Source organism: Denticeps clupeoides, chromosome 18, assembly GCF_900700375.1.
Source record: "Denticeps clupeoides chromosome 18, fDenClu1.1, whole genome shotgun sequence".
NCBI classification, from domain to species: domain Eukaryota; kingdom Metazoa; phylum Chordata; class Actinopteri; order Clupeiformes; family Denticipitidae; genus Denticeps; species Denticeps clupeoides.
The window spans coordinates 3,948,158-3,971,763 of NC_041724.1; the positions used below are offsets into that span (position 1 = coordinate 3,948,158).

Consider the following 23,606-nt stretch of genomic DNA (forward strand, 5'->3'; position numbering starts at 1 on the left):
GTTCCATTTGAAGATCCCTGAAGCTGTAGTTGTTACGGCGGGGGTGTAGTTGTTCATTTGTGTTTGGACCAACTTTATTCTTCTCTATTAAATTCACGCGGCAACGTGGTGTGGAGGTGAAAATCAGAAGCTGAGGTCTTTTTATGTGCCGCTGCAAACTTACGGTACAGTAAGGCTGAGCAGACAGTGACATTTTCCACGGTTGAACCTTGAAATGTTGATTATTTTGAGAATTTGTGGCGTGTTTCACATCATCTAAATTACATTTGCCAATTATACGCTATTAAGCTGGTTCAAGTTACTTAAAGCTAGAGTAAACGTTTTGTAAAAATAAAGATGGGGGGGGATGACACCGACAGGTGGAGCGCGTTGTTATCTGACGCGGTTGCCAGATCGGGGGAGAGAAATAAACGCGCCAGTTATTTCAAAACGATCCCAAAACGAAGCTTGTCGGCATGACGCTGACACCTGAGATTCCTTAAAGAAAACAAGAAGAAGAAAAAAGTAACTCGAACACGCCGCTTGTTCGCAACACCTGCCAGTGAGCGACTGCACGGCCGTGGCCGGAAACCGCGCGGAATGCGCGGACCTGGCAACGCGAGTTTCCGCCGCTCGGAGCCGCGGAGCACGATCCAGCAGGAGAGGAGAGGAGGAGGAGGAGAGGAGAGGAGGAGGAGGAGAGGAGGGGATGCACGCAGCCGAGACGCCTCGGCACGGACGCGGAACCTGCGTGCGCTCGGAGCGCGGAGAACCGTGGCGACAGGGCACGAGGAGCGCGCGTAACCCGCAGGAACCATGAAGAACCTCCGCAGGACTTGAGTCTCGCCTTGCGGGTCAAGTTTGGCGCACATCCCCCCCCCCCCACCACCCATCAACCGACCGACCAGCCGACCAACCAACCAACCAACCAACCCCTCCCTGAACTACTCGACCGGGGACGTTAGAACATGACCCCCGCGAGGAGCGCGGCTTGGACCGTGTCCCTGCTGCTGCTCTGCCGGGGCTTGGGCTCCGGTGCGGGCGGCGAGCCGAGGTCCTCCCCGCGCTCGGCAACTTTGGATTTCGGCTACGTGCCCTCCGGAGTGTACGAGACCCTGGCGCACCACGAACCCGGGCCGATCGGGATCCTGTTCCACATGGTGCACGCGTTCCTGTACGTGGTGCAGCCCAACCCGTTTCCGCAGGGTGAGCGCATTTCTACACAAAACACGTCGCCGCTGTGGTTTCTGCTCCAAGCTTCGCGCGTCGGCCGGTGCCGCGGGGTCCTAAACGCGCCACAGGTGCGGCGCGCAACACGGGGAGATCAGGGCGCGGTGGCGCCTAACGGGATAATCCGCCAGGGCCCGTATGGCGCGTAACCGTAACCGTTCACCATTACCTCCGTTACGCGCCGGGGTTTAACCAGCGTAGTAAACCCCCCCAAAAACCCCACTTCTGAACCATTTTAGAGGAGCAAGGTCAGCATCCGTCAACTTTAAACCAAATACTTCACTTGTACTGAAACGTTTTTTTAATTATAGGGCGGCAGTATAATGACACGCATTATGATGAATTTTATAGCAGACACGCTGGCCAAATCTTATCAGCGTTATTGCGATGTGAAAAGAAAACCACGTGTGGTGAGAGACTTTTTACAACTGATTATTATTTATTTCTTTTATTATTTTTTTACATGTCAATAGGCAAGAAGCCCAAAACGTCATATCAGTCATTTTTTCACATTCAGCAGTGACATTCGGGTCACTTTATGGGCCGTGAACAACAGGCGTCTTGGACCCTGGGCGAGCAGGAGGCGTTGCCAGGGAAACGAGGTGCTAGGCCCCGGCAGCCCCGGTGTTTGTCGATTCTCCCCATCGCCCTCCGTATGTCTAAAAGCCGAGGTCCACCTTCCCCCGCCACTTAACTCGTGTGTGTGTGTGGGGGGGGGGGGCTTTTTTACTGATCATGTGACTTCCGGTTTCGTGGCATTTCATCCCATTGATGGGGCAGTGGTGGCCTAGCGGTTAAGGAAGCGGCCCCGTAATCAGAAGGTTGCCGGTTCGAATCCCGATCCGCCAAGGTACCACTGAGGTGCCACTGAGCAAAGCACCGTCCCCACACACTGCTCCCCGGGCGCCGGTCATGGCTGCCCACTGCTCACTCAGGGTGATGGGTTAAATGCAGAGGACAAATTTCACTGTGTGCACCGTGTGCTGTGCTGCTGTGTATCACATGTGACAATCACTTCACTTTAAATTCACTTTAAACTTTAATCTAATGAAGGGACATAAAATGCAGAGTTACGCGGTTTAAGTGCAGGACGATATTCATTTTGCTTGTGATTGCAGTCGTGCCAACTCAGTGTTTCCGTCATAACTAGCCCCCTCACACACACGCACACACACGCACACACACACTAGTGCAGTGGTCACTTTGCACAGTAGCATCATAAACGCGTACGATACGACCAGGGATCCAGTGACCATCGAGCACGCAGGAGCTCGGGGGCTGCAAGGCGGATTCATGCACTTTAGTGGGTCATATGCACCCTCTGCAGATGCTTCTGACCAGTGAAGTAATGAAAATGCCAGAAAACATCATCAGGTCACCACATACGCAACAGCCGTTACATTAAAACCACTGGGAGGTGGTGAACAACATTTCCTCCATCCAGACACACTGCACTTTGTATTTTTTTAATGTCATGTGACCTTTAATTGCAAAAAAATTTACAAATATCATTTCTTGTGTTTCTCAGGGATTTTGCCATTGGGCAACATATGAAAGCATTCATTATGTTTAACTTTGCATGTATTTTTTCATAAATCGCATTTTAATCACATGGTAACCAGAAAATGGTGTTCAGGCTGTCACTTGTCGTAACGTCCGTGTTGGTGCTGCGTCTCAGGACATCACCTGACATGATGCCATATCAAGAAACATGGGTCCTGTGTCCATCCGGCCTTGTCCATGCACAGGGGAGGTCCCACTCCTCATATTTATTCATGAAAGCAGCAGTGTATGTGTTCCCAGGCTAATGTGTGACAAACAATATCCGAGTTTAGCTTCATTTAACCCAAAGTGATGTGCAACAAAGCAAATGCCCACGTTCCTGGCATGTAATACTGCTACGATGCCGGGTTTGTCAGTGGCATGCTGGGGGCTACACTTATGCACAATTGTGCAATATGGGGAAGGATAAAAAATGCCCATTTTAATCAAATATGTTCCTTTAAAACATTTAAAATGCTATAAATATTGGTGTTGAAACAGTTCCATCGAAACAATTCCATCGATAATATACATGGTGGTATGTATATACACACACACGCACACGTACCACCATACATATTTATATAGAAAAACTAACCTGTAACTAATATATTGCGATTAATTCAGGATTCATTCTTAAGATTAAAGCTCAATATAATATTTTAAACTATTACAGAGACAAGTGTTTTGAAAAGTGGCGAAAATGGATTCAATTCCCATTCGCTTTAAATTTGCTTTGTTTAACAGTGCTAACTTAACATGGAAAATAATTCAATAATTAGTGATACATAATGCATTATTTAACAATTATACTTATATAATATTACATCATTTTATTACCAGTGGCTATAATATTCTCATTAGTGCTCGGATCCGTGTCTGTGGTCCGTTTCTTTTCCTGGCCACAGCCACTGGCATGTCATAAGGAACCAATGAGAAGGTAGCGAGTCGCCACTCGTGGGTCCAGACATGGTGATTCACCACCGTGTCCCATTTAAGCCGGACTAATCCTCCGCACCCTTTTACACTTGTCCCTCTTATAGGCGTAGCGCCCGCACCTGTCGTTGATGTGCGGGTTTATCTGTGGAGCTGGATCGCTGCCGAACAGCAAGACCACTTTAAGAAGATTATACCACGTGACTCAGAGCAGCTCCATTCAGAGCTGATGAGGAGAACGAGGACACTTGTGGCCAATAATCTGGCCTGAAGAATGAACAAATGACAGTAAAACTATTGACGTTCAATACTTGCACTTGGTGAGGCTGTTCACATTTTTGCATATTGATGAAAGAAATGGAGAAATTTCTCTGTAAACACTTAAACTACAAACTATATCTCCAAGTCAGTCTTACTTCTGTTAACTCAGACTGTCCACTTAGGAAGCAACACTGACTGACCATCACATTTCACATGCTGTTGTGCAAATAGAATAGACAACACTCTATGGAAATTGTAGACAGTTAGCAAGACGTCCCCAATAAAGGCGCGGTCCTGCAGGAGGTGGCCACAGACCACTTCTCAGTTCCTATGCATTCTGGTCACTTTAGAATGCTGGTGGTGCTTTCACTCTAGTGGTAGTCTCAAACGGTCAGAAACAGACTCCATGAAGGTGGTATGAGGTCCCGACGTCCACGGGTTTGCCAGAAAACACCAAGATTGGCAAATTTGATTGGCTCTTCTTAGATGAAAGCAGGTTCACACTGAGGACATGTGACAGACGTGACAGAGTCTGGAGACGCCGTGGAGAACGTTCTGCTGCCTACAGTATCCTCCAGCATGACCGTTTTGGGTCAGAAGTGGTGTGGGGTGGCATTTCTTTTGGGGGCCACACAGCCACCTTGTGCTCACCAGAGGTAGCCTGACTGCCATTAGGTAGCGAGAGGAGATCCTCAGACCCCTTATGAGACCATATGCTGGTGTGGTTGGTCCTGGGTTCCTCCTAATGCCAGACGATGCTAGACCTCATGTGGCACGAGCAGCGTCAGCAGTTCCTTCAAGACGAAGGCATCGATGCTATGGTCTGGCCCGCCCGTTCCCCAGACCTGAATCCATGTTGCACCACGGACTGTCCAGGAGTTGGTGGATGCTTTAGTCCGGGTCTGGGAGGAGATCCCTCAGGAGATCCCATCCTCCACCTCATCAGGAGCATGCCAAGGCATACGGAGGTCATACAGGCAAGTGGAGGCCACACACACTACTGAGCCTCATTTTGACTTGTTTTAAGGACATTACATCAAAGTTGGATCAGCATGTAGTGTGTTTTGCAATTTTGAGAGTGACTCCAAATTCAGACCTCCATGGGATGATAAATTTGATTTTCATCAATTATTTTTTGTGAGATTTTGTTGTCAGCACATTCACCAGCACATGTAAAGAAGAATTTAAGAAGAATATTTCATTCATTCAGATCTAGGATGTCTTATTTTTGCGTCCCTTTCTTTTTTGAGCAGAGTAGTTCCAGCTCTTGGTGTTGTTGCTAAGGAACATGTTTGGGCCGGCCGCTGGGTGGGTAGCGGGTGCTCAACACGTAATGACCACCATCAGTAAAACGCAAGGGCTGCCAATGCTGTGGCATTAAATTGAGAATGCAAGAGACCTCAACATTCGGCTTTCAAAGCCCACGTCAGTGTGTGGTGAGAGGATGAAATGGACATGAAATGGAGTTTCTGCAATTCTCTTCATCCTCCACTACTCACAAAGAAACCCCCACCATACTTCTATGTTGTCTGTTCCGCTCTCCAGGCTTTCGGCGACCAAGCCGCCGTTTTCTACAGCCAAATATTCCAAATTCGGGCTCATCCGTCCAGAGCACCTGCTGCCAGTTTTCGTCACAGTTCCCGTGTTTCGTGCATAATCGAGTCGTTGGCCTGGCTTCCATGCCGGAGGTACTGCTTTTTGGCCGCAGCTCTTCCGGGAAGATGGCTGTGCCTCGGTCCTACTGGTCCGGATCCGAGTTAATGGCGCCCGCTTCTTCGGAAGAGCTTGAACGGCACGTCTTGGCCTGCAAAAACCATGGCTGATGTCATGACACGTGCCATAAACCTGTTTCACTTTCAGGAAATGAACGTATTTCAAATGATGTGCGAAAACTGATGCTGATTAGCACCGATTTGGTGTAATTAATCATACTTCATGCCAACTATCTCCTACAGAAAGATAATGTTGCGAGATGATGAGCCACTAATTTGCATATAAATGACATCATCATTGGACATGGACATTTTGGATATTTTGTTTTTTAACGTCTATTTTACAATGATTTAACAATGATTTCATTTTATTTTATTTTATATATATATATATATGTTACACATTTCTTCTTTAAAATGCCATACATTTTACTGAGCATGTTGCGAATGGGTCAATCCATTGCAGTCCACATATAATATTAGCTTCAAATCTGATCATAAAGTCATCACACATATAATTTCTAGTAAAAAATGTGCTGTCGGCCATCCAACTTGTGGATGGGAGCGACAAACCAGCAAAGGTTTCGAGGTGTGCACACACACGCAGATCAATCCCTTTCCAAGCGCGGGGACGGACGAAGATCTGTAGGGAATGTTGACAACAACGTTTTGGGGGGATAAAAAAAGTCATAACAAGTTGGCAACACTTGGCAACACTTTTGTGCCTACGTGTACCTACGAACTTTTGGTTGTTCACTTTGCATTTCGATGCATTTCGGCCAACACGAAAATCAGATGAAATGTTCTAATGGACGCATAATGGGTTTGTACTGCACCACGTTCTCGAGAAGCAGAGATGAATTTTCTGTCATGACTGGACGTAATCGGCATAAGCATACCGCTATGGCCAAAACAGATAAGGAACGAGGGAACCGCTGTGCTTTCTTATTTTTAGCTACCCCTTCCAACGCTCCCTCCTCGGTCTTGTTCGCTGCGCGTGGGTAGAATTTCGCCTCCGAGTGAAACAAAGGCCTCGGCTCAGAGAGAGAGAGAGAGAGGGGGTGAGAGAGATGGGGGCTGAATGGTCCCAGAATGTTGCCCTCGTTACGCAACGGTTCCCTTTGTTGAGGCTGAGGCCATTCAATACGGCCGAGTGTGTCACACGAACCACCTCGGAGACCGTAAAATGCCTCTTTTTAAGGACGGTGGAACAAAATAGGGCCCAGGGCCATCCGGGGGGCAAAAAAAAAGGGTACTTCTTTCTGAAATCTAGACGCCCCGGAGTAACGTAATCTCGTTAATTAGCCTTTCTAAGACACCTTAAGACCCGGTATTAGGGAAGAGGTCAGGAAATACTTTAATTCCCAGCATGCCGGGCCTGGAGTGGGCCACTGTGTCAAGAGGGCAGCGGCCAACCGCGCGGGAGTGGCCGGATCCGCCTCCTGCCAGCCGGGCACTTGCTTATGTGGGTCAGCCGTGGCGAGTCGCGCACATCTCCCCGCCTTAGTTCCGCCTCGCTGCCGCGCGCCGCAGTGCCCGGTGGGAACTGGCGGTTCGCGACGTGGCCAGTCACTGCCGCAGACGCGCCGCAGAGAAAGGTTGGGCGGGGGAGGGGCGGCCATTGACCTCAAGTCTCCGGAATTAGGGGCGTCACCGGTGCTGCAGGTGGCAGAGGGAGCCGGAATGGCCGCTGGGAGAGCGGGTTATTCCTCGTAATGCGGCTCCGTGGCCCCCTGGGGTTTGGCTGTTGCCCGGGTTTTAGTGTTCCTCAGATCAGTTAACAGCCATTCTGACGCTGAATGTTATAAGGGGGCGGGGCATCCGTACAGCCCTACTGTTATTGTGCATTTTTTTTCCTTTTGCAGATTAAATTACAATAAATTAGATTAATTGAAACTGATTTTGATAATAAAAAAGTGTTTTTGTGGTCACAATAAGTGCCATGCTGATAGACAACTGAATGCTGTAATTAAATTACAAATGGTGCTTCAGCAGATTATTTGTTTAATTGCTTGTGATTTGTGAGATAAGGTGAACACGGTTCAAATTAGTAGAGATGGAAAACACGCGCTCGCTTGCTGTCCATAACCGCTTAGTCAGGGGTGTGGCTGCCGGAGCCCGTCTCAGGGCACCAGCGGACACCGCCTATGGACAATTTAGTCAGCTGGCCAGCTAGTTTGGGTGGCCGGGGGAACCCGGCGAACCCGGAAAACCATGTGAAGGACGATGCAAGAAACAAGCAGCCAAGACGGAGAAAAGCTTGACGTAAATGCTAAATGGCTGCCATCTATGTGTCTTTGCAGCCTCCAGGTAGGTCCTACATTTAGCACGGCAGTCCGAATACTAGCTCGAAGGAGGGTGCTGAGCTGGTTCCGTTTTGGGGCCAACGCTGGGCGTTTTTCTGCTGACATTTTAAGGCCGTGTTGTTCAGTGCGGGCCGATTCTTAAGGGACTTGGTTGTTCCCTCTTTGTCCCACTGCACTTAAGGATGGAAGTGAAAACAAGAGCAGCTGAACGTGAGGCTTCACAGCCGGTTTGGTTCGCTCCTTTTTTTATAACTTAATCTTTCTTAGTGGGGGGTTATGTTTAGGTTACGTTATGCCTAGAATAGAATGTTAAGAGGTTTTTGCAGATAATGTATGTTACATATTTATTTTCATGACCATTTACCTCCCTGCGCCCAGTGTCGTGGGACGGGCTCCGACAGCCACAACCCTGGTTAGTATAGTACAGCTATCGAAAGAGAGTGAGTACATATGTGAGGGTTGTTTACATGATTTGTGCCTACTCGCCTGACGCAGTGCTGTCACCGTCCAGAACTGGACCGGTAGCTGTGAACCACATTTAGGGCTTTTTTCTCCTCAAAAAATCTATATATGTTTATTTTCTCCATAGTTCCAGACAAACGTTGCAGTCCCTCAAAGGTCTGACTTTAATTATTAGATTAGATTCAACTTTATTGTCATTACACATGTACAAGTACAGGGCAACGAAATGTAGTAATTTGGACGCCCCTACTCTGTGATGGTTATGGAGACTAAGATGGAGCCATTTTGAAGAATCCAACGTTCTTGATGACTATTGTCATGTTTGCTTTTACATAACCTCACCTGGGCTATTTCATAGTCCTGTGTCTTAAGTTTTACTCTATAATAGGGTGGTAGTAGCCTAGTGGGTAACACACTCGCCTATGAACCAGAAGACCCAGGTTCAAACCCCACTTACTACCATTGTGTCCCAGAGCAAGACACTTAACCCTGAGTGTCTCCAGGGGGGGACTGTCCCTGTGAATACTGACTGTAAGTCGCTCTGGATAAGGGCGTCTGGTAAATGCTGTAAATATAATGTAAAAAATGCAAGAGCCATAAATGAGTAGGTGCGTCCAAACTTTTGACTGGGAATGTAGTCCAGCAGCTTCTACACAGTGGTGCTTGTGTATGGACCGTTAAATCGGTGGGACACACACACGCACTCACGCTGTGTGATATCAAAATGATCTGAAGCTTATCCTCATCCTTTCTCATTATGGATCATGGCTTATTGAAGATCTGTGCAGCCTGGGGCTCAGGAGCCCAATGGTGGGTAAAGCCACAGAGGTTCCTAATGCGGTTTTTATTAACATTGCTCTCCCCCCGTGTTTACCTCCAAGGATTCTGGAGGGATACGTCAGCTGTGGCTTATTTAGTTCGCCTGCATCCTTGAGGGCTGCACATGTTTACCAGATTACCCTGGTCTCCACCACAATATTCTCTGTAGGACAATAGCACGGCGCTGCTGATAACAAGCTCTGCAGAGAGTCCTCATTTGGTCGTTATGCGACTTAAATTGAACCCTTGGGGAATGTTTCCTTTAGACCCTCCAGATAAAGTTGTCGTGTCATATTCACATGCTCAACACAATCACAATCAAACGTGACTTCAAATGAAGTATACTTTCCTCGGAAGATTCATAGAACATTCCAACAATGATTAGGGAATGTTATTTAGTTTGATTAGGATATGGTCGAAATGAATGCCCCATGAATGTGTGCTCCACTCCACTTCTTGTCTATTAAAAAAAAACAAAGATCCATAAAGCTCAGTATTTTTCAGATTATTATAAATAAACTTGCATGATTGAACCCTAAATCCAGGTTGCAGTGACACTTATGTCAGTCATTTTATCTCACATGAACATTTTATAATCAGTTTGTAGGTCTTTAATGTTTCAGAAAAACCGTGTATATATGTATAGAAGGAAAAGCGGTAAAATGTGTGATCTTGGCTATTTTATAGGACACACTTGTAGAGTTATAAAAATGAAGACGCCAAGCATTCTTAATGATAAAGGGAACCTTCGGCCTGAAATCCCGCACCATTTCAGAGATGTGACTGGCGCTCCTCCACCGTTACGTGTGCCCAGCCGCCGCCGCCTCTCCCCGCTCCTCCCCTGCTGCGCTCTGCACTGAAGCGGGTTCGTTCGCCGCCATCTCTGGCAGAACCCTGCCCGCCACTGATAGCTTTGTCTGGTGCTCTGCAGACATCTGGCAGAGAGATCCACGTCAACCCAGAAATCACGCAGCAGAAATGGACCTCAGATAGGCAGGCTTCTTCTAATCCTCTCGCTGTCAGGGTCCTGGGTAATATTACAGGCATTTTTTTCCCCCGCCGCGTGGCTTTTTGAATTATTTGATCTGTCGCTGTCATCTTTTCTCTACGGTTGTTGCTCTTTCAAGTGTGCATTTTAAGCCGCTTCGCCACTTTGTACAGAGATGTTGGCCCATTTCCCTTAAAGGTCCCTCATTATGATTTTTTTTTTTGCTTTTATATCGGTCTTGTTGGTCCCCTAATACTGTATCTGAAGTCTCAGCCGTGTTGCAGAATTACATCCACTTTGATCCAGTCCCACAATGAGATTTGCCAGGGCGCGCCGTTTCGGTGTCTGTGGCTTTAAATGACGAGGAGAGCGGCCTATAGAAGTTGAGCGGGCAGGAATTTGTGTCGTCATTTTCCAGAAAAAAATTTAAATCTCTTGTGAATAAAAAATATTTTTGCATCCAATCACCAAGAAACTGCAATCTTCTGCACTTTTGGAAGCCGTGACGGTCAGTGGAGTTGCTTTTTTATCGGAGAGGTGGGAAATTCTCTGGATGGTAAAAGCATGAGAAATGGGAGGTGACCTTTCCCCTTATGACGTCATAAGCTGCTGCTGTCTGAATGGTGAAGCAGAATGACCAAAGCATTCTTTACACCTATCACCATGTCTAGCCACCGCAGGACCATAGACCGGCTCGCAGGACCATAGACCGGCTCGATTTGATTTAATCCTAAATCAAATAAAATAAAATCTTAAAAAGTGAAATTTTACCTTTTAAATCAATACTGCCATTCTACATAGTTATTAAGTCAATAATAACACTCATATCTAGATGTGTGAACCTTCACTGGTCTCCCAATATGATTCGATTACAATTATCTATGCATCATGATGCAGCCCATCAATTTTTCTACATAACTTCACATTATGTTTTCAATAAAGACAGTGAGATGAGTTCAGTCCTCGTTTACACAGACGTCTGAACCAGGCATTTTAGGCGAAATCCCGACAGACGTTAATGCCATTTATCAGACGCCTTATCCAGAGCAACTTACAATCAGTAGTTACAGGGACAGTCCCCCCTGGAGACACTTAGGCTTAAGTATCTTGCTCAGGGACACAATGGTAGTAAGTGGGGTTTGAACCTGAGTCTTCAGTTTTATAGGCGAGTGTGTTTCCCAGTAGGCTACTACCACCCTACCACCCTGTCAAACGTCCGTGTGGAATAGGCCTTTTACTCTTGTACTCAGATCAGGCAGCCACAGTCACTACCGACACTACGTTTTAACTAGAATTTTTATCCCACTGCCAGAAAATTATCAAGCAATATCATTATGTTGTGATATAATTGATTATGTTCTGCACTGCATCGATGCAGAATCATCCAGGTCTGCTTCGCGGTGCATCGATTGTGATATTTATTACAACACCCCTGCCCATATCTAACGCTGCAGTGATACTCTGCAGATTCAGTTCATGCACTTAGATGTAAACCCATCCTCCTTTTTTCTGCACAAGTCTACCGGGAAAGTTTATGCAATAATTATCACATACCTGGGCATGGGCACCCGCTTCACGCACTTGATATTTCACTATACTGGCACCACAATATTACGGGTTATCATTAATGAATACGACCGCTCGGTTGGGTTCGTATCAGTCTGTTTTAAGGTTAATAATAGATTATATAGTACTACAGTGCATGGTCCTGCCAGTAACTTTACAGGGAATAATAAGAGAGCTCGCGCTAGGTTATGAATTCATATTAATGCAAAATGCATGATTTCTAGGGATATCATAAAACATTGATCAATCGGCTTCTGACTGGCATTTTATTCTAAGATATTTTTGAGGTGTAGATGTGTTGAAATAAAAAAAGCACTTTTAAATAACCGTGCGTGTTCGTTTCGTTTAATATGCGTCTGATTAACACGTGATTAATTGCTGTGTTTTATTTATGCAGCCAGAGGCTGAGCGACAGGGGCGTGTGCTGGAAATGCATCAGGCGCCATGTGAACTGTGATGCCGGCGTTGGCATGAAAGTCACGCTGATGCTGACTGGAGCTGATGCTGGAGAGAGAGTTTTCTGAAGGGACGGTTTCATTCTCGTGATCACGCGTCGTGCTCTCATTTTCTCGGGTTTTTCCTCCATGGAAGCCTCCCGATGGAACGTTCTGGAAGGGCGATGTCTGCATTCGTGCAAGAAGAGCCACTCGCTCTCCCACGCGGGTGGATGATTGCTGCTCATCTCCAGGGGGGTGGCGTGGGTCGGCACCGCGGGCGGATGAGATGCAATTTCAGCCTTGTGAGGCTCCGCCCACTGTGAGGAGAACTGGTACTCCAGGCCACAATTCTTTTACCTCTTAACACCAGTGTGTTTCTCACACTTGCCAGCACACACACGCGTGCTCACACAGCCACTGTCATCTTGTCAGGCGAAAACAGCTTCCTCTGCATTCTGCTCAGGGTTCCCCTGAGTGCGTTAGAATGAATCAGACTGTGAAAGCTGCTCCGGGGTGAGATGATGCCATTCCACTTCAGCTTCACTTCACTCTCGCTGCATCTCCTTTGTCACCCTGAGTCCTGTCAGGATCGGTACCTGGTCCTGGAGACAGGAGGACACGCAGACTGGGAATGGGACGCTTCTTACCCTAAAATTCTTAGGCCTAAAATTGAATTGATTGCAAGAGAGATTTTTTTGCTTGAGTAGCGTGTTAAAATAATTTCGTTTTTCTCTGTGTTTATATGCATCATGTCATTGCTTGAGGGGTGGGCGTGTCAGGTGGGCAGGGAGCACAGGAGTGGCAACCAGCTGTCTCTTCTCGCTTGCAGCAGCATAGCCGCTTAACCTACAATGAACCCAACGTTGTTTAACCTTCTGCTGCATGACCACACTTTCAGTATCCTCAATTAATGTATGACATTGATAAAGTAGCGTTCAGTATCACATGAGGAATTATTTTTTTGTCTTAGGACTAGTCAGCAGCCTCTCTTACATGATCTTTATGCTTTTCAGCATTTTTTTTTATCAATGTGTTGATAAATTTACTTCCTGTGCAGAATGGAAGATAAGCACCGAGCATTCAGCTCCAGTCACAGTTGATACGCTGCTCGTGGAGCTTCGCTTAAACCCCCTGCAGCAGAGCAACCCCAGCCTGAGTTTCCTGACGTGGGTTATGTAATCCCCTCTGCGAGGCAGCCATGATGACGCTCTTTCTATAACCGAATTTGCCCCTAAAGCCGTATGGTTTGCATGGATAATACTAGCATATCTGAGACGGCCGACTACTACTCACCCCCAACAGGCCTCAATCTCGGCCTCACACGGTCCTCTTCACATGGATCAGTGTTCCCCAGTTTACATTACGAAGACCTTCAGACAGAGCATTTCTACATTGTGGGCCATTTATATGGATCCACCTTAATAAAATGGGAATGGTTGGTGATATTAACGTCCTGTTTGTGGCACATTAGTATATGTGAGGGGGGCAAACTTTTCAAGATGGTTGGTGACCATAGTGGCCATTTTGAAGTCGACCATTGGATCCAACTTTTGTTTTTTCAATAGGAAGAGGGTCATGTGACACATCAAATTTATTGGTAATTTCACAAGAAAAACAATGGTGTGGTTTTAACCTAACTATATTCTTTCATGAGTTATTTACAAGTTTCTGACCACTTCTAAAATGTGTTCAATGTCACCAACCATTTCCATTTTATTAAGGTGTATCCATATAAATGGCCCACCCTGTATATGATCTATATTTAATGCAACATGTATAAAGTAACAGAGCATTTTTACAATATAGCTTGTTGGTTGCGTGGCAGCAAGACCATGGAACCGGGTGGCGCGTTCTCCATTTAACCAGCATTCTGATAGCCGGCCGGTGCTCAGTCATTGCGTGTCAATGTAGAAACGACTCGGCTCACCTCAACTCTCCTCATCTGTTCTCCAGTAAGCCCGATCCTTTCTCCTGCCTTCCTCATCCCCACTTCCCGGTTAGTTGTGTTTGTCATGCGAGCGTCAACCTCCGTGGGGGTTGCGGTGTATGCTGAACGCGCTCGCAGGGTTAACGGTGGAGACTCACCCACCACTTCGCGTCTCTTCGCGATGTGGTTCCACGTCTCCTCCGACATTCGCTCTTTCATCGCGTCACACCACAACCCCGTGACAGTAGTCACATTGGAGTGAATTTTAGTTCTTTAATGTATTTTTTGCACAAAGTCGATCGTTTTAGTGGTGGACTTTCAGCAATTTTGAGCAGGGTCTTCATATGTTTCATGACCAGTGAGTGCAATGGGACGGAAGTCATTGAGACACGACACTGAAGACTTCTTCGGCATGGGCACGATGTTGGCTGCCTTGAGACACATTGGAACAAGGGTGGTGATCAGTGAGATGTTGAAGATGTCTGTGAGAACATCTGCCAGCTGGTCTGCACATTCTCTGAGCATCTTCCAGGGATGTTGTCTGGTCCAGCAGCCAACAACTCACGTATTCCTCATGTCCTCCGTGGTTAGACACACTATGTTATGTAGATATATTGTTTTTATATGTTACTACAATATATTTTATGAAAAGAGTGAGCTTTTTATAACTTGTTACTTAACAATTGTCACATGTGATACACAGCAGCACAGCACATGGTGCACACAGTGAAATTTGTCCTCTGCATTTAACCCATCACCCTGAGTGAGCAGTGGGCAGCCATGACAGGCGCCCGGGGAGGAATGTTTCGGGATTCGAACCAGCAACCTTCTGATTACACCTGGTATTCCCAGGCAGTCACCCATCCAAGTACTAACCAGGCCCAAGCCTTCTTAGCTTCAGATCAGATGAGATCGGGCATTCTTCGGCTGGTATGGCCGTAAGCCTTTTTGTGGCCAAACATGATTTAAGTTGATTTAAGGTTTTCAATTCAGTCACTTCCAGTCAATGTGAAAGAATCTATCATTCTCAATAATCAGCTGAAATGTACATGTTGACAAAAAATTCATTTTTGTAAAGTCAAACCCCCCCCCCCCCCCCCCCCCCCCCCCCAGACACTACAATCCATAAAAAAAATGTGTCCTCTGTCAACTCTGCGGTGCTGCTGAGGCTCACTAAAAACGGGAAGAGACCTCGCGTAATCTTTTTTTCGAATAGCCGGTGAATAGAACATTGGGCACCACGAGGAACAGAGAGGGCGTGAGAGAGCCTGTCCAAAAAAAAACAAATTCATCCCTTCCTCAAAACACACACACACACACACACACACTCACAGTTTTCCTGTAGATGTGAAACCTCTGCAATGCGCCAGGAATAAAACCACTTTTTCTTCTGTAAAACTCGCCCTCTGCGGCAGAAAGCCGTCGGCTTTTTTCCTCTATTCATTTAATATTTTTCACGATTCATCTATTGATGTCACTGTGTAATGGACTGAGTTTTTACGAGTCCTCTTTGCCCTAAAATATGATTTTGAGATGCTTAGAATTGATAAAGCATGATAAAAACGTAATAAAGTTACAAACTGCCATTGTTGGTGTTACACTGTAGGTTATAGAATTGAATTTTGGTCTCTGGTATCCACTCTTAATAAAAATCTTCTTTCTGTTGCTGACTAATAACACAAGGAATGTATTATTATACATTTCTTTGGGGTTGTAGTAGCCTAGTGGGTAACACACTCGCCTATGAACCAGAAGACCCAGGTTCAAATCCCACTTACTACCATTGTGTCTCTGAGCAAGACACTTAACCCTGAGTTGCTCCAGGGGGACTGTCCCCTGTATCTAGTGATTGTAAGTCGCTCTGGATAAGGGCGTCTGATAAATGCCGTAAATGTAAATGTATTATGTTCTGAACCATCACAAGTCACCAAAGACATATGTTTTATTCGGGCTAAGGAGACGGGGGCCTAAGGCCATGTTTTATTGCGCCCCAAACATCTCTAGCTACTGTATCTGTCTGCGGAATCGCTGACTGCTCACGTTGGCCCGGAGAAGGCCGTCAACCGCGTTCGTCGCGTAAGCCGCGGTGGCGGCCGGGGACTGCAAGAAGGCGTCTCATGCTGTGTTTGTTTTCTTGCCGCCTTTGCAGATCTCGTCATCAGAGTTGCCAAGGATAAATTTGGGGCGATCCAGACTGAGTACCAGAAGGTAACGCTGTGTGTTCCACGTCTGTGTGTGTGTGTGTGTGTGTGTGTGTGTGTGTGCAGGTATGCTGACACGGTTAATTAGGCTTTGCGCTGTCGTGCCGCATCACGTAGAGCGGAGCGTTAATGGTAAGTGATGGAGCCTTGTTGCCTTAGAGATAACCGTTTTTGGCACAGAAGCTCGTGGCTTCGTCACAGCAGGATTTTAATTAACCAACATTTGTCATTTTGAGGTCTTCGTCTCTGAAGCAGTGGACCAACAGCTTTGTTGTCAAAAATATATTGCCACAATAAATTATGACCTTGTTTCCATGAAGCACCATTTCAAATGTTGCTTTTTTTATTTGTTTGATAATGTGCCATCATCAAATGCCATATACTTTTTTTTTTTTTTTATTCCTGCATGCAAACCCTTCCAGCCAGAGAACATTGTTCTGACTCTTCAGGTAAAGTCTATCACTCCGCCCTCCTCATCCTCCTCCTCCGCCTCACGTCTCTCCCCAGCCCAGCCAATCCCATAGCAGCCTGTTTACTGTTCATCTGTTCACACACGTGCATTTTAACTCCACTGGTGGTGTCATTCATGACCCTCAGGTCGAATTCATCTTTCATCTCTTATCTATAAATATAAATCATTTGAGATTAGATTTAAACCCAACTCTTATTTTGCGAATGTTAAAAGTCATATAAGGAAGCACCACTAGACTGAGCATAATTTTAAAACAAGCATATGGAATATTTTGGAATATGTATGTATGTCAAGCTCTCAAGCAGGAATTTTTTTCCTTCGCTTACCGCAGTAGTGGACACACACACAACACGTGACTCTGCATTAGCAGGTAATCAGACAGAATCTTATGATGTCATGCCCAGCCATTAATCTGAGATCTGCTGACGGGGGGAGAGTTGGTTAACACCCCTTCCTCCGGTGGAGCTCCCGCAGCAGCCGGACAGGTGCTGACGTTCCGTCCGATGCTCAGCGCTTCATTCGTCGCGCGCGTGTTATCGTCAGTCCGGCTGAAGGCTTGATGCAGTAGTCAGAGAGTGTTTCAGAGAAAGGCTTCCCCCTCTGAGGGCTGGCATTTTTACAACCTTCATCAAATATGCTTCCGCAGAGCTGAAGAGAGTGAATATTTTAGATTCAGCGTGCTCCGCTTCCAAAAAAGCAACATCTAACGTGAAATACTTGCAAAGAACTTCAGTGGAAGATAATAAGAATGTTCTAAGATGCAAATATTCACCCGTTCATAATTGCAGCGTGAAATTTAACGTTACCCAGGGATTGTAATGATCACTGGGGGGTGGGGTGTAAAAACCATCAAATCACACCGGTGGTGCAGCACCGGCTACAGGCCCAGCTTTGCAAGATGCGAAGTCCCCGAGGAGGCGCGCCTGTCAGGGTAATCTCCGGTTGATGACAGGGTGTGAAGTTCCCAGAGTTCCTCTCTGTCACATTTGGGAAAACGTCCAGGGAAAAGCTGCCAGCTTGGATCTCCGCTGCCCATATGGAGCAGCCGTTCCTCATCACCGCGACACGTTAGATGCCGAGCGGGGGAATTCATTCAATTTCTCCTGCTTTCCACGACTCCCCCCTGCATGAGGTGCGGACCAGCTCGCCCGAGACTGCTAATAAGGTGTCAGCGGCGGACGTCCTACCCTCTTCTTATGCGGTTAGGACTCGGACGCGTCCCTCATGCGATACAGATTGGAAATTCAAGCCACTTTATCCCACATTGGCATGGTAATAGCCACCTTAGGAATTACTTTCATAAGGGACCACTTGACCAAAGTGGCCTTTCCACCCACCCTCCCCGTGACAGTCAACTTTATTGTCATCTCACCATGTACAAGTACAAAGAGACGAAATTGCGAAGGACATTGTGCAATGACCCCTAATGCAGTGCAGGTTGAGACCAACAAGATGGACAATTAGCATAAATATGATGATATATCAGTATATAATATGATAATATGACATGATTGTCTTCAGCAAAAAATAAACCACGTGTCCTTGTTCCTCATGTTCTTCTAAGTACCATTCCCGTACTCCTTTACATTACAGACTCCTTTATAAGTTTACTCTTATAAAGCTCAACCTATGTATATTCTGCAGTTCTTAACCACAAATTTTGGCACAATCTGACCTTCAGGAGACAGGAAATCAGCGCGCTGACTTCATGATGAAGACTTTTTCAGTTTGTATGTTTCTGAATGGTTATTTGACTAGCTCTCGAAAACGGAAACACGGATTAGTCACTTTTAACAGATGTCATGTTCATTTGACGCAGTAGCACCATTCCTGCACAGTTCATCAGTGTTAGACTCTAACTGTGTTAGCATGTAGCGGCTAACTTTGTTCACTGCCACGTTGAAAGCCATTGATTGGTCTTCTGTAGGAGTTGGTGATTTCACTGCTCTCCTTGCAGGCCATCTACTACGAGATCGGCTTTGTGGTGTGCGCGCTGCTGGGCGTGCTCTTCTTCGTGCTCATGCCGCTGGTGGGCCTGCTGTTCTGCCTGTGCCGCTGTTGCGACAACTGCGGTGGAGAGATGCACCAGCGCCAGCGGAAGAACGCCGACTGCCAGAGGGGCCTGCTGGCCACGCTGCTCTTCTCCACGTCGCTCGTCATCACGTGAGTCCGGATCATGGTGGGATGCTGCAGTAGCCGTTCTTCCGGGTTCTTTGCTCGATGAGTTGAAAGTGAGTTCGTTCCGAATTATCGATACTATCGATACCAAGTTGGTATCAGTATTGGATTGATATTTTCGCTCTTGTATTTCTGTACCACATTCCAGCTGAAGGTAAACGTGCCAGTAGAAATACTGCCTCCTCAAACATCAACATGACACTGAAAGGGGCGGTCCCAGTCGGGTTGGTGCCCAGGCCGAGCACAAATCCCGCCCCCCAGCAGCTCAGTAGCCAGTAACCCCACACCCCATGCTGGAAATTTAAGTCAAGATCAAGTATTGTCATTACTACCATATACAGTACAGGCCAAATGTTTGAACACACCTTCTCATGTTTTCTTTATTTTCATGACCATTTATGCTGGTAGATTCTCACTGAAAGCATCAAAACTATGAATGAACACATGTGGAGTTATGTACTTAACAAAAAGTGGAGACCTGGTCTCCACAGTCACCGGACCTGAACCCAATCCAGATGGTTTGGGGTGAGCTGGACCAACAAGTGCTAAACACCTCTGGGAACTCCTTCAAGACTGTTGGAGAAGCATTTCAGGTGACGACCTCTTGAAGCTCATCGAGAGAATGCCAAGAGTGTGTAAAGCAGTAACCAGAGCAAAGAAACTAGAATATAAAACCTGTTTTCACTTATTTCACCTTTTTTTTGTTAAGTACATAACTCCACATGTGTTCATTCATAGTTTTGATGCCTTCAGTGAGAATCTACCAACGTAAATGGTCATGAAAATAAAGAAAACACATTGAATGAGAAGGCGTATCCAAACTTTTGGCCTGTACCGTACACAATATACGGTATACTATCAAAATACCATTTCATGTGCAAAATATAGAAAACACACTTGTAAAAATTCACACAGCAAAACAGGACCGATATTTGACATGCACTTTTTATTAAGTTCGCTTTTTTTGCTATGAGTATCAGATCAGTACCGCTGATTCCGGCCTTCATGTTTCTTTGTATCGAAAGGAAATCGGTGGTATCGCACATTCCTAGCGTTAGGCTCCCAATGAGGCAGATCTGTATGCCAGCGAACCAGAGTCGGTCGGTGCGCTCATACATCTTCTTCATTTGAGATGCTCGTCCTGTGGCACGCTGTTGCCATGTTTGCAGACCCAGACAATTAGGGGGAGCTTTGGAAAGTTCTGGGAGGACAGAAACCTTCCAGCCAGTGATTGAAATTTCCCGGGCTCTGTTTGATGTTCTTTTCTCTATATGAGAAATTCCGCAGGCCTAGAGATGAGTGTCACGACCACCTCGGCCTCTTATTAAATCTCCAGGGCCACAAGGCACCAATCCAAATAAAACAGCGTGTAGCAGAGATAGATAAGCAGTGGCATGAGGAGCAAAAAAGGGCCGAAAGAGCGACATCTCATATACGGCAAAATAAAAATAAATACCGCCAGTGGGGCCTAGGCACCTCAGCTCTAGACAGTCTCAGCTCTCAGGTTCTTTCAGAGGGCAAGAGGCATGAATCTGATGAACGTGAGGAGGCTTTAGATAGCTCTAAAAATCACACGAGCAGCGAAATTTTGAGTTTGTCAGGTCGGAAACACGTTCAGGGCTTGCCTTGGCTCGTGTTGTCTTCATGCCTGTCCAAGTGAAATAACCCGTTCTGCTCTGCTGCAAATTCCACGGTTAAATTATTCGACGCGGGACTGACGAGCTTTAACTGCCGCTGACACGTCAACATATTTGACTTGTGCTCTTCAAATAAGGCTGCTTCCAAAGCCGACTCCATGGACATTCCGATGTCCATTTTGGAATGTGCGAAGGGCATTTGACAACTGTCACCAGCTAAAATATGATAAAAATGTCCAAAAATACAATTTTTTTCTTCTTTTTTTAAAATTACACCCTTCTCTCTCAAAGAACGGAAACCATAAGAAGGACTTAAACCTCGTATGGCGGACTGGCTGCTGAAGCGCAATAACCGTAACTGCAATTGAATGTACGTGGAGGCACGAGTTTCGGCGAAACCACCAGCCTTTTCGAGCAAGTGACCTTAAAACAAGCAGCAGTCTCAAGGCGCCGCTATGACAGGCTACCGTGCGGCTGGGATGCTGACACACCTTCGCAGTTGGCCTGCACGGCAGCGCCTTATTAATCGCCTTATTTCATGCACGCTGCTGAATAATTAAAGACGCGACCCAGTTAATGAGTGGAAACGCGTGGCCACGACAGTTCTTTCGGCGTTTTTGGGAATTCGTCGTTTTGCGCATTAGAATGTTCGATTCGGCGCAGCGTTTTTCTCAGTCGACGCTCATGGACGAGCAGCTGTTTGCGTGTCAGCCGCGCGGAGCCACCGCAGCGCGGCATCTGCCCTCCGGCGCTGGAGATAAATATAATTTTTTTTGCCTGGCTAATCTGTGCATTCAGACGAGGACAGGGGCCTCCTTCGGTTGACATCAGCGCTTGCGTGTGCATTTCACACTAGGATGTTTTGGTCGGAAATCTCTAAATGAGGCTCTCATGGGACATTTACATTTATGGCATTTATCAGACGCCCTTATCCAGAGCGACTTACAATCAGTAGTTACAGGGACAGTCCCCCTGGAGCAATTTAGGGTTAAGTGTCTTGCTCAGGGACACAATGGTAGTAAGTGGGGTTTGAACCTGGGTCTCCTGGTTCGTAGGCGAGTGTGTTACCCACTAGGCCACTACCACCTGAGTAGGGCGGCAGAACACGGGCATGAAGATGCGTTGGGGCCCTGAACAACTGTTACCAAGACTCTAGGCCAGAGTTAACTGGGTTGAGGCTTCCAGTTCAATCAATTGAAATGGTCAAATCCCAAAACCCCTTTGCTGTGGACAATTTTTTGGTTTATAATGGACTAGTAAGGTCTGGAGTTGAATATGGGTTTGTTTTGTGACCACTTCTTTTTTTAAAAAAAAAAAAAAAATGCTGGAAAAGACCACAACTCAAATTTTTGTTTGTCCACAAAACAGGATTTAGAAGTCAGGATTTTGTAATATTGGTCAGAGCTCGTTGCCTGTCCCTTTGAAATGCTATTTATCTTGTCTAGTCTAGTTGTGAACAACACATTTTTTTTAGATTTCTTGCTTGATTGAGGCTGAAAGCTCGAGAAGTAGCAACCCTGGCTTTTCAAGGCTTGAGTAGTTTTCAAGAGACTCCGGTAAGGCCAGGTAGCATGAAGACGGGCCAGCAGTCACAGCAAGATGTTTCCGGCTGCAGTCGCTAACAGAAGCCACGAAGAGATCAATGCAGAAATGGAAATATGGTCCCGTCAGAGGCGATTAGCAACGCCGCCAGCGCCTCTACCAAATATATCGTGCTGAATAGACCTGCAGTATGAATAAATTAGCATTATCTTGAGAACAGCATTAGCGTTTAGCAGCGGAGGTTTCCTAAGAGATGCTAAGAATATGGTGATTGCGTCTCAAATATTCAGTACAGGCCAAAAGTTTGGACACCTTCTCATTCAATGTGTTTTCTTAATTTTCATGACCGTTTACGTTGGTAGATTCTCACTGAAGGCATCAAAACTATGAATGAACACGTGTGGAGTTATGTACTTAACAAAAAGTGGAGACCCGACCTCCACAGTCACCGGACCTGAAACCAATCCAGATGGTTTGGGGTGAGCTGGACCACAGAGTGAAGGCAAAGGGGCCAACAAGTGCTTATTTCACCTTTTTCTTAAGTACATAACTCCACATGTGTTCATTCATAGTTGTGATGCCTTCAGTGGGAAGGCACATTGGGGAAAAAATAAAAATGAGAAGGTGTGTCCAAACTTTTGGCCTGTACTGTATGTTCTGTATTGCTAGTTACATTAACGCTGACAGTTTGCCAACAAAATTACTTCCCTCAATACTTTACAGCCACATGTTTGCAGCATCCCACTCAACCCTCCACTGATATCCTTCACGAAATTAGACCCCAATTAATTAATCCGGGCTGAACGCAAAATGTGGACGGAATGAAGCTGCGTAGAAATTTGGGACAAACCCTGTCCTGTATAGATTAAATATGGGACACAGAATTTTATCCTTAAATGTCCTTAAATGTTAGCAATACAGTGTATAGGGCTTGGAGACCTAAAAAGTCCCATTGTGTTAAGAAGAGCCGCATCATATATGAATAAATCCAGGCCTGGAGATGCGTTAAACGTCACTGGCGCTGGGCAGCGGGGCAGATGCCGCGAATCATATCAGAATAACTGAGGCCCACAGCCAGACGGAGATGCCTGCAAAGGAAGAAGCAGCCGGCGCTAATAATAGCACCTAATACCATCATTAACAATTGACCTCTTGTTATTTTTACGCTCTACTTCATTCATGAGCTGATTGCTTAGTTACACGACTCTGCTTTTATAACATCAGCAAACGGACGCCTTGGGATTTTTTTAGACGTCATCTGAGGCTCTGCCTGGACCTTTCTGGGATTTTTTTATTTTTTTTAATGCTGTTGTAACCCTTGGACTCCATAATGGATTCGTCCTGCTCTTCGAGTAACCCTCTTGACATTTTTGGGCTTCAGGTTCAATTGATGATGAGGGGAGGAGCCACC

The 23,606-nt window shown here is 46.2% G+C and overlaps 1 protein-coding gene and 1 pseudogene across 19 annotated transcripts in view; one reads left to right on the forward strand and one right to left on the reverse strand.

Moving 5' to 3' along the window:
• Nucleotides 1-613: 613 nt before the first annotated feature.
• Nucleotides 614-23,606, forward strand: part of prom1a (prominin 1a) — a 44,283-nt gene continuing 21,290 nt past the window's right edge. For 9 of the 19 annotated variants that reach the window (XR_003742988.1, XR_003742990.1, XR_003742992.1 and 6 more), the window contains exons 1-4: nt 614-1,185; nt 16,315-16,373; nt 16,789-16,815; nt 18,796-19,001. Coding sequence is in view for 12 of the 19 variants with exons in the window: in XM_028959578.1 (XP_028815411.1) it covers nt 948-1,185; nt 16,315-16,373; nt 16,789-16,815; nt 18,796-19,001 (530 nt within the window). In the remaining 7 variants the exon portion in view is untranslated. The remainder of the gene's footprint in view (nt 1,186-16,314; nt 16,374-16,788; nt 16,816-18,795; nt 19,002-23,606) is intronic. The other 10 variants (XR_003742989.1, XR_003742991.1, XM_028959589.1 and 7 more) reach the window with 4 other exon arrangements.
• On the reverse strand, nt 14,996-15,109 carry LOC114768638 (uncharacterized; annotated as a pseudogene).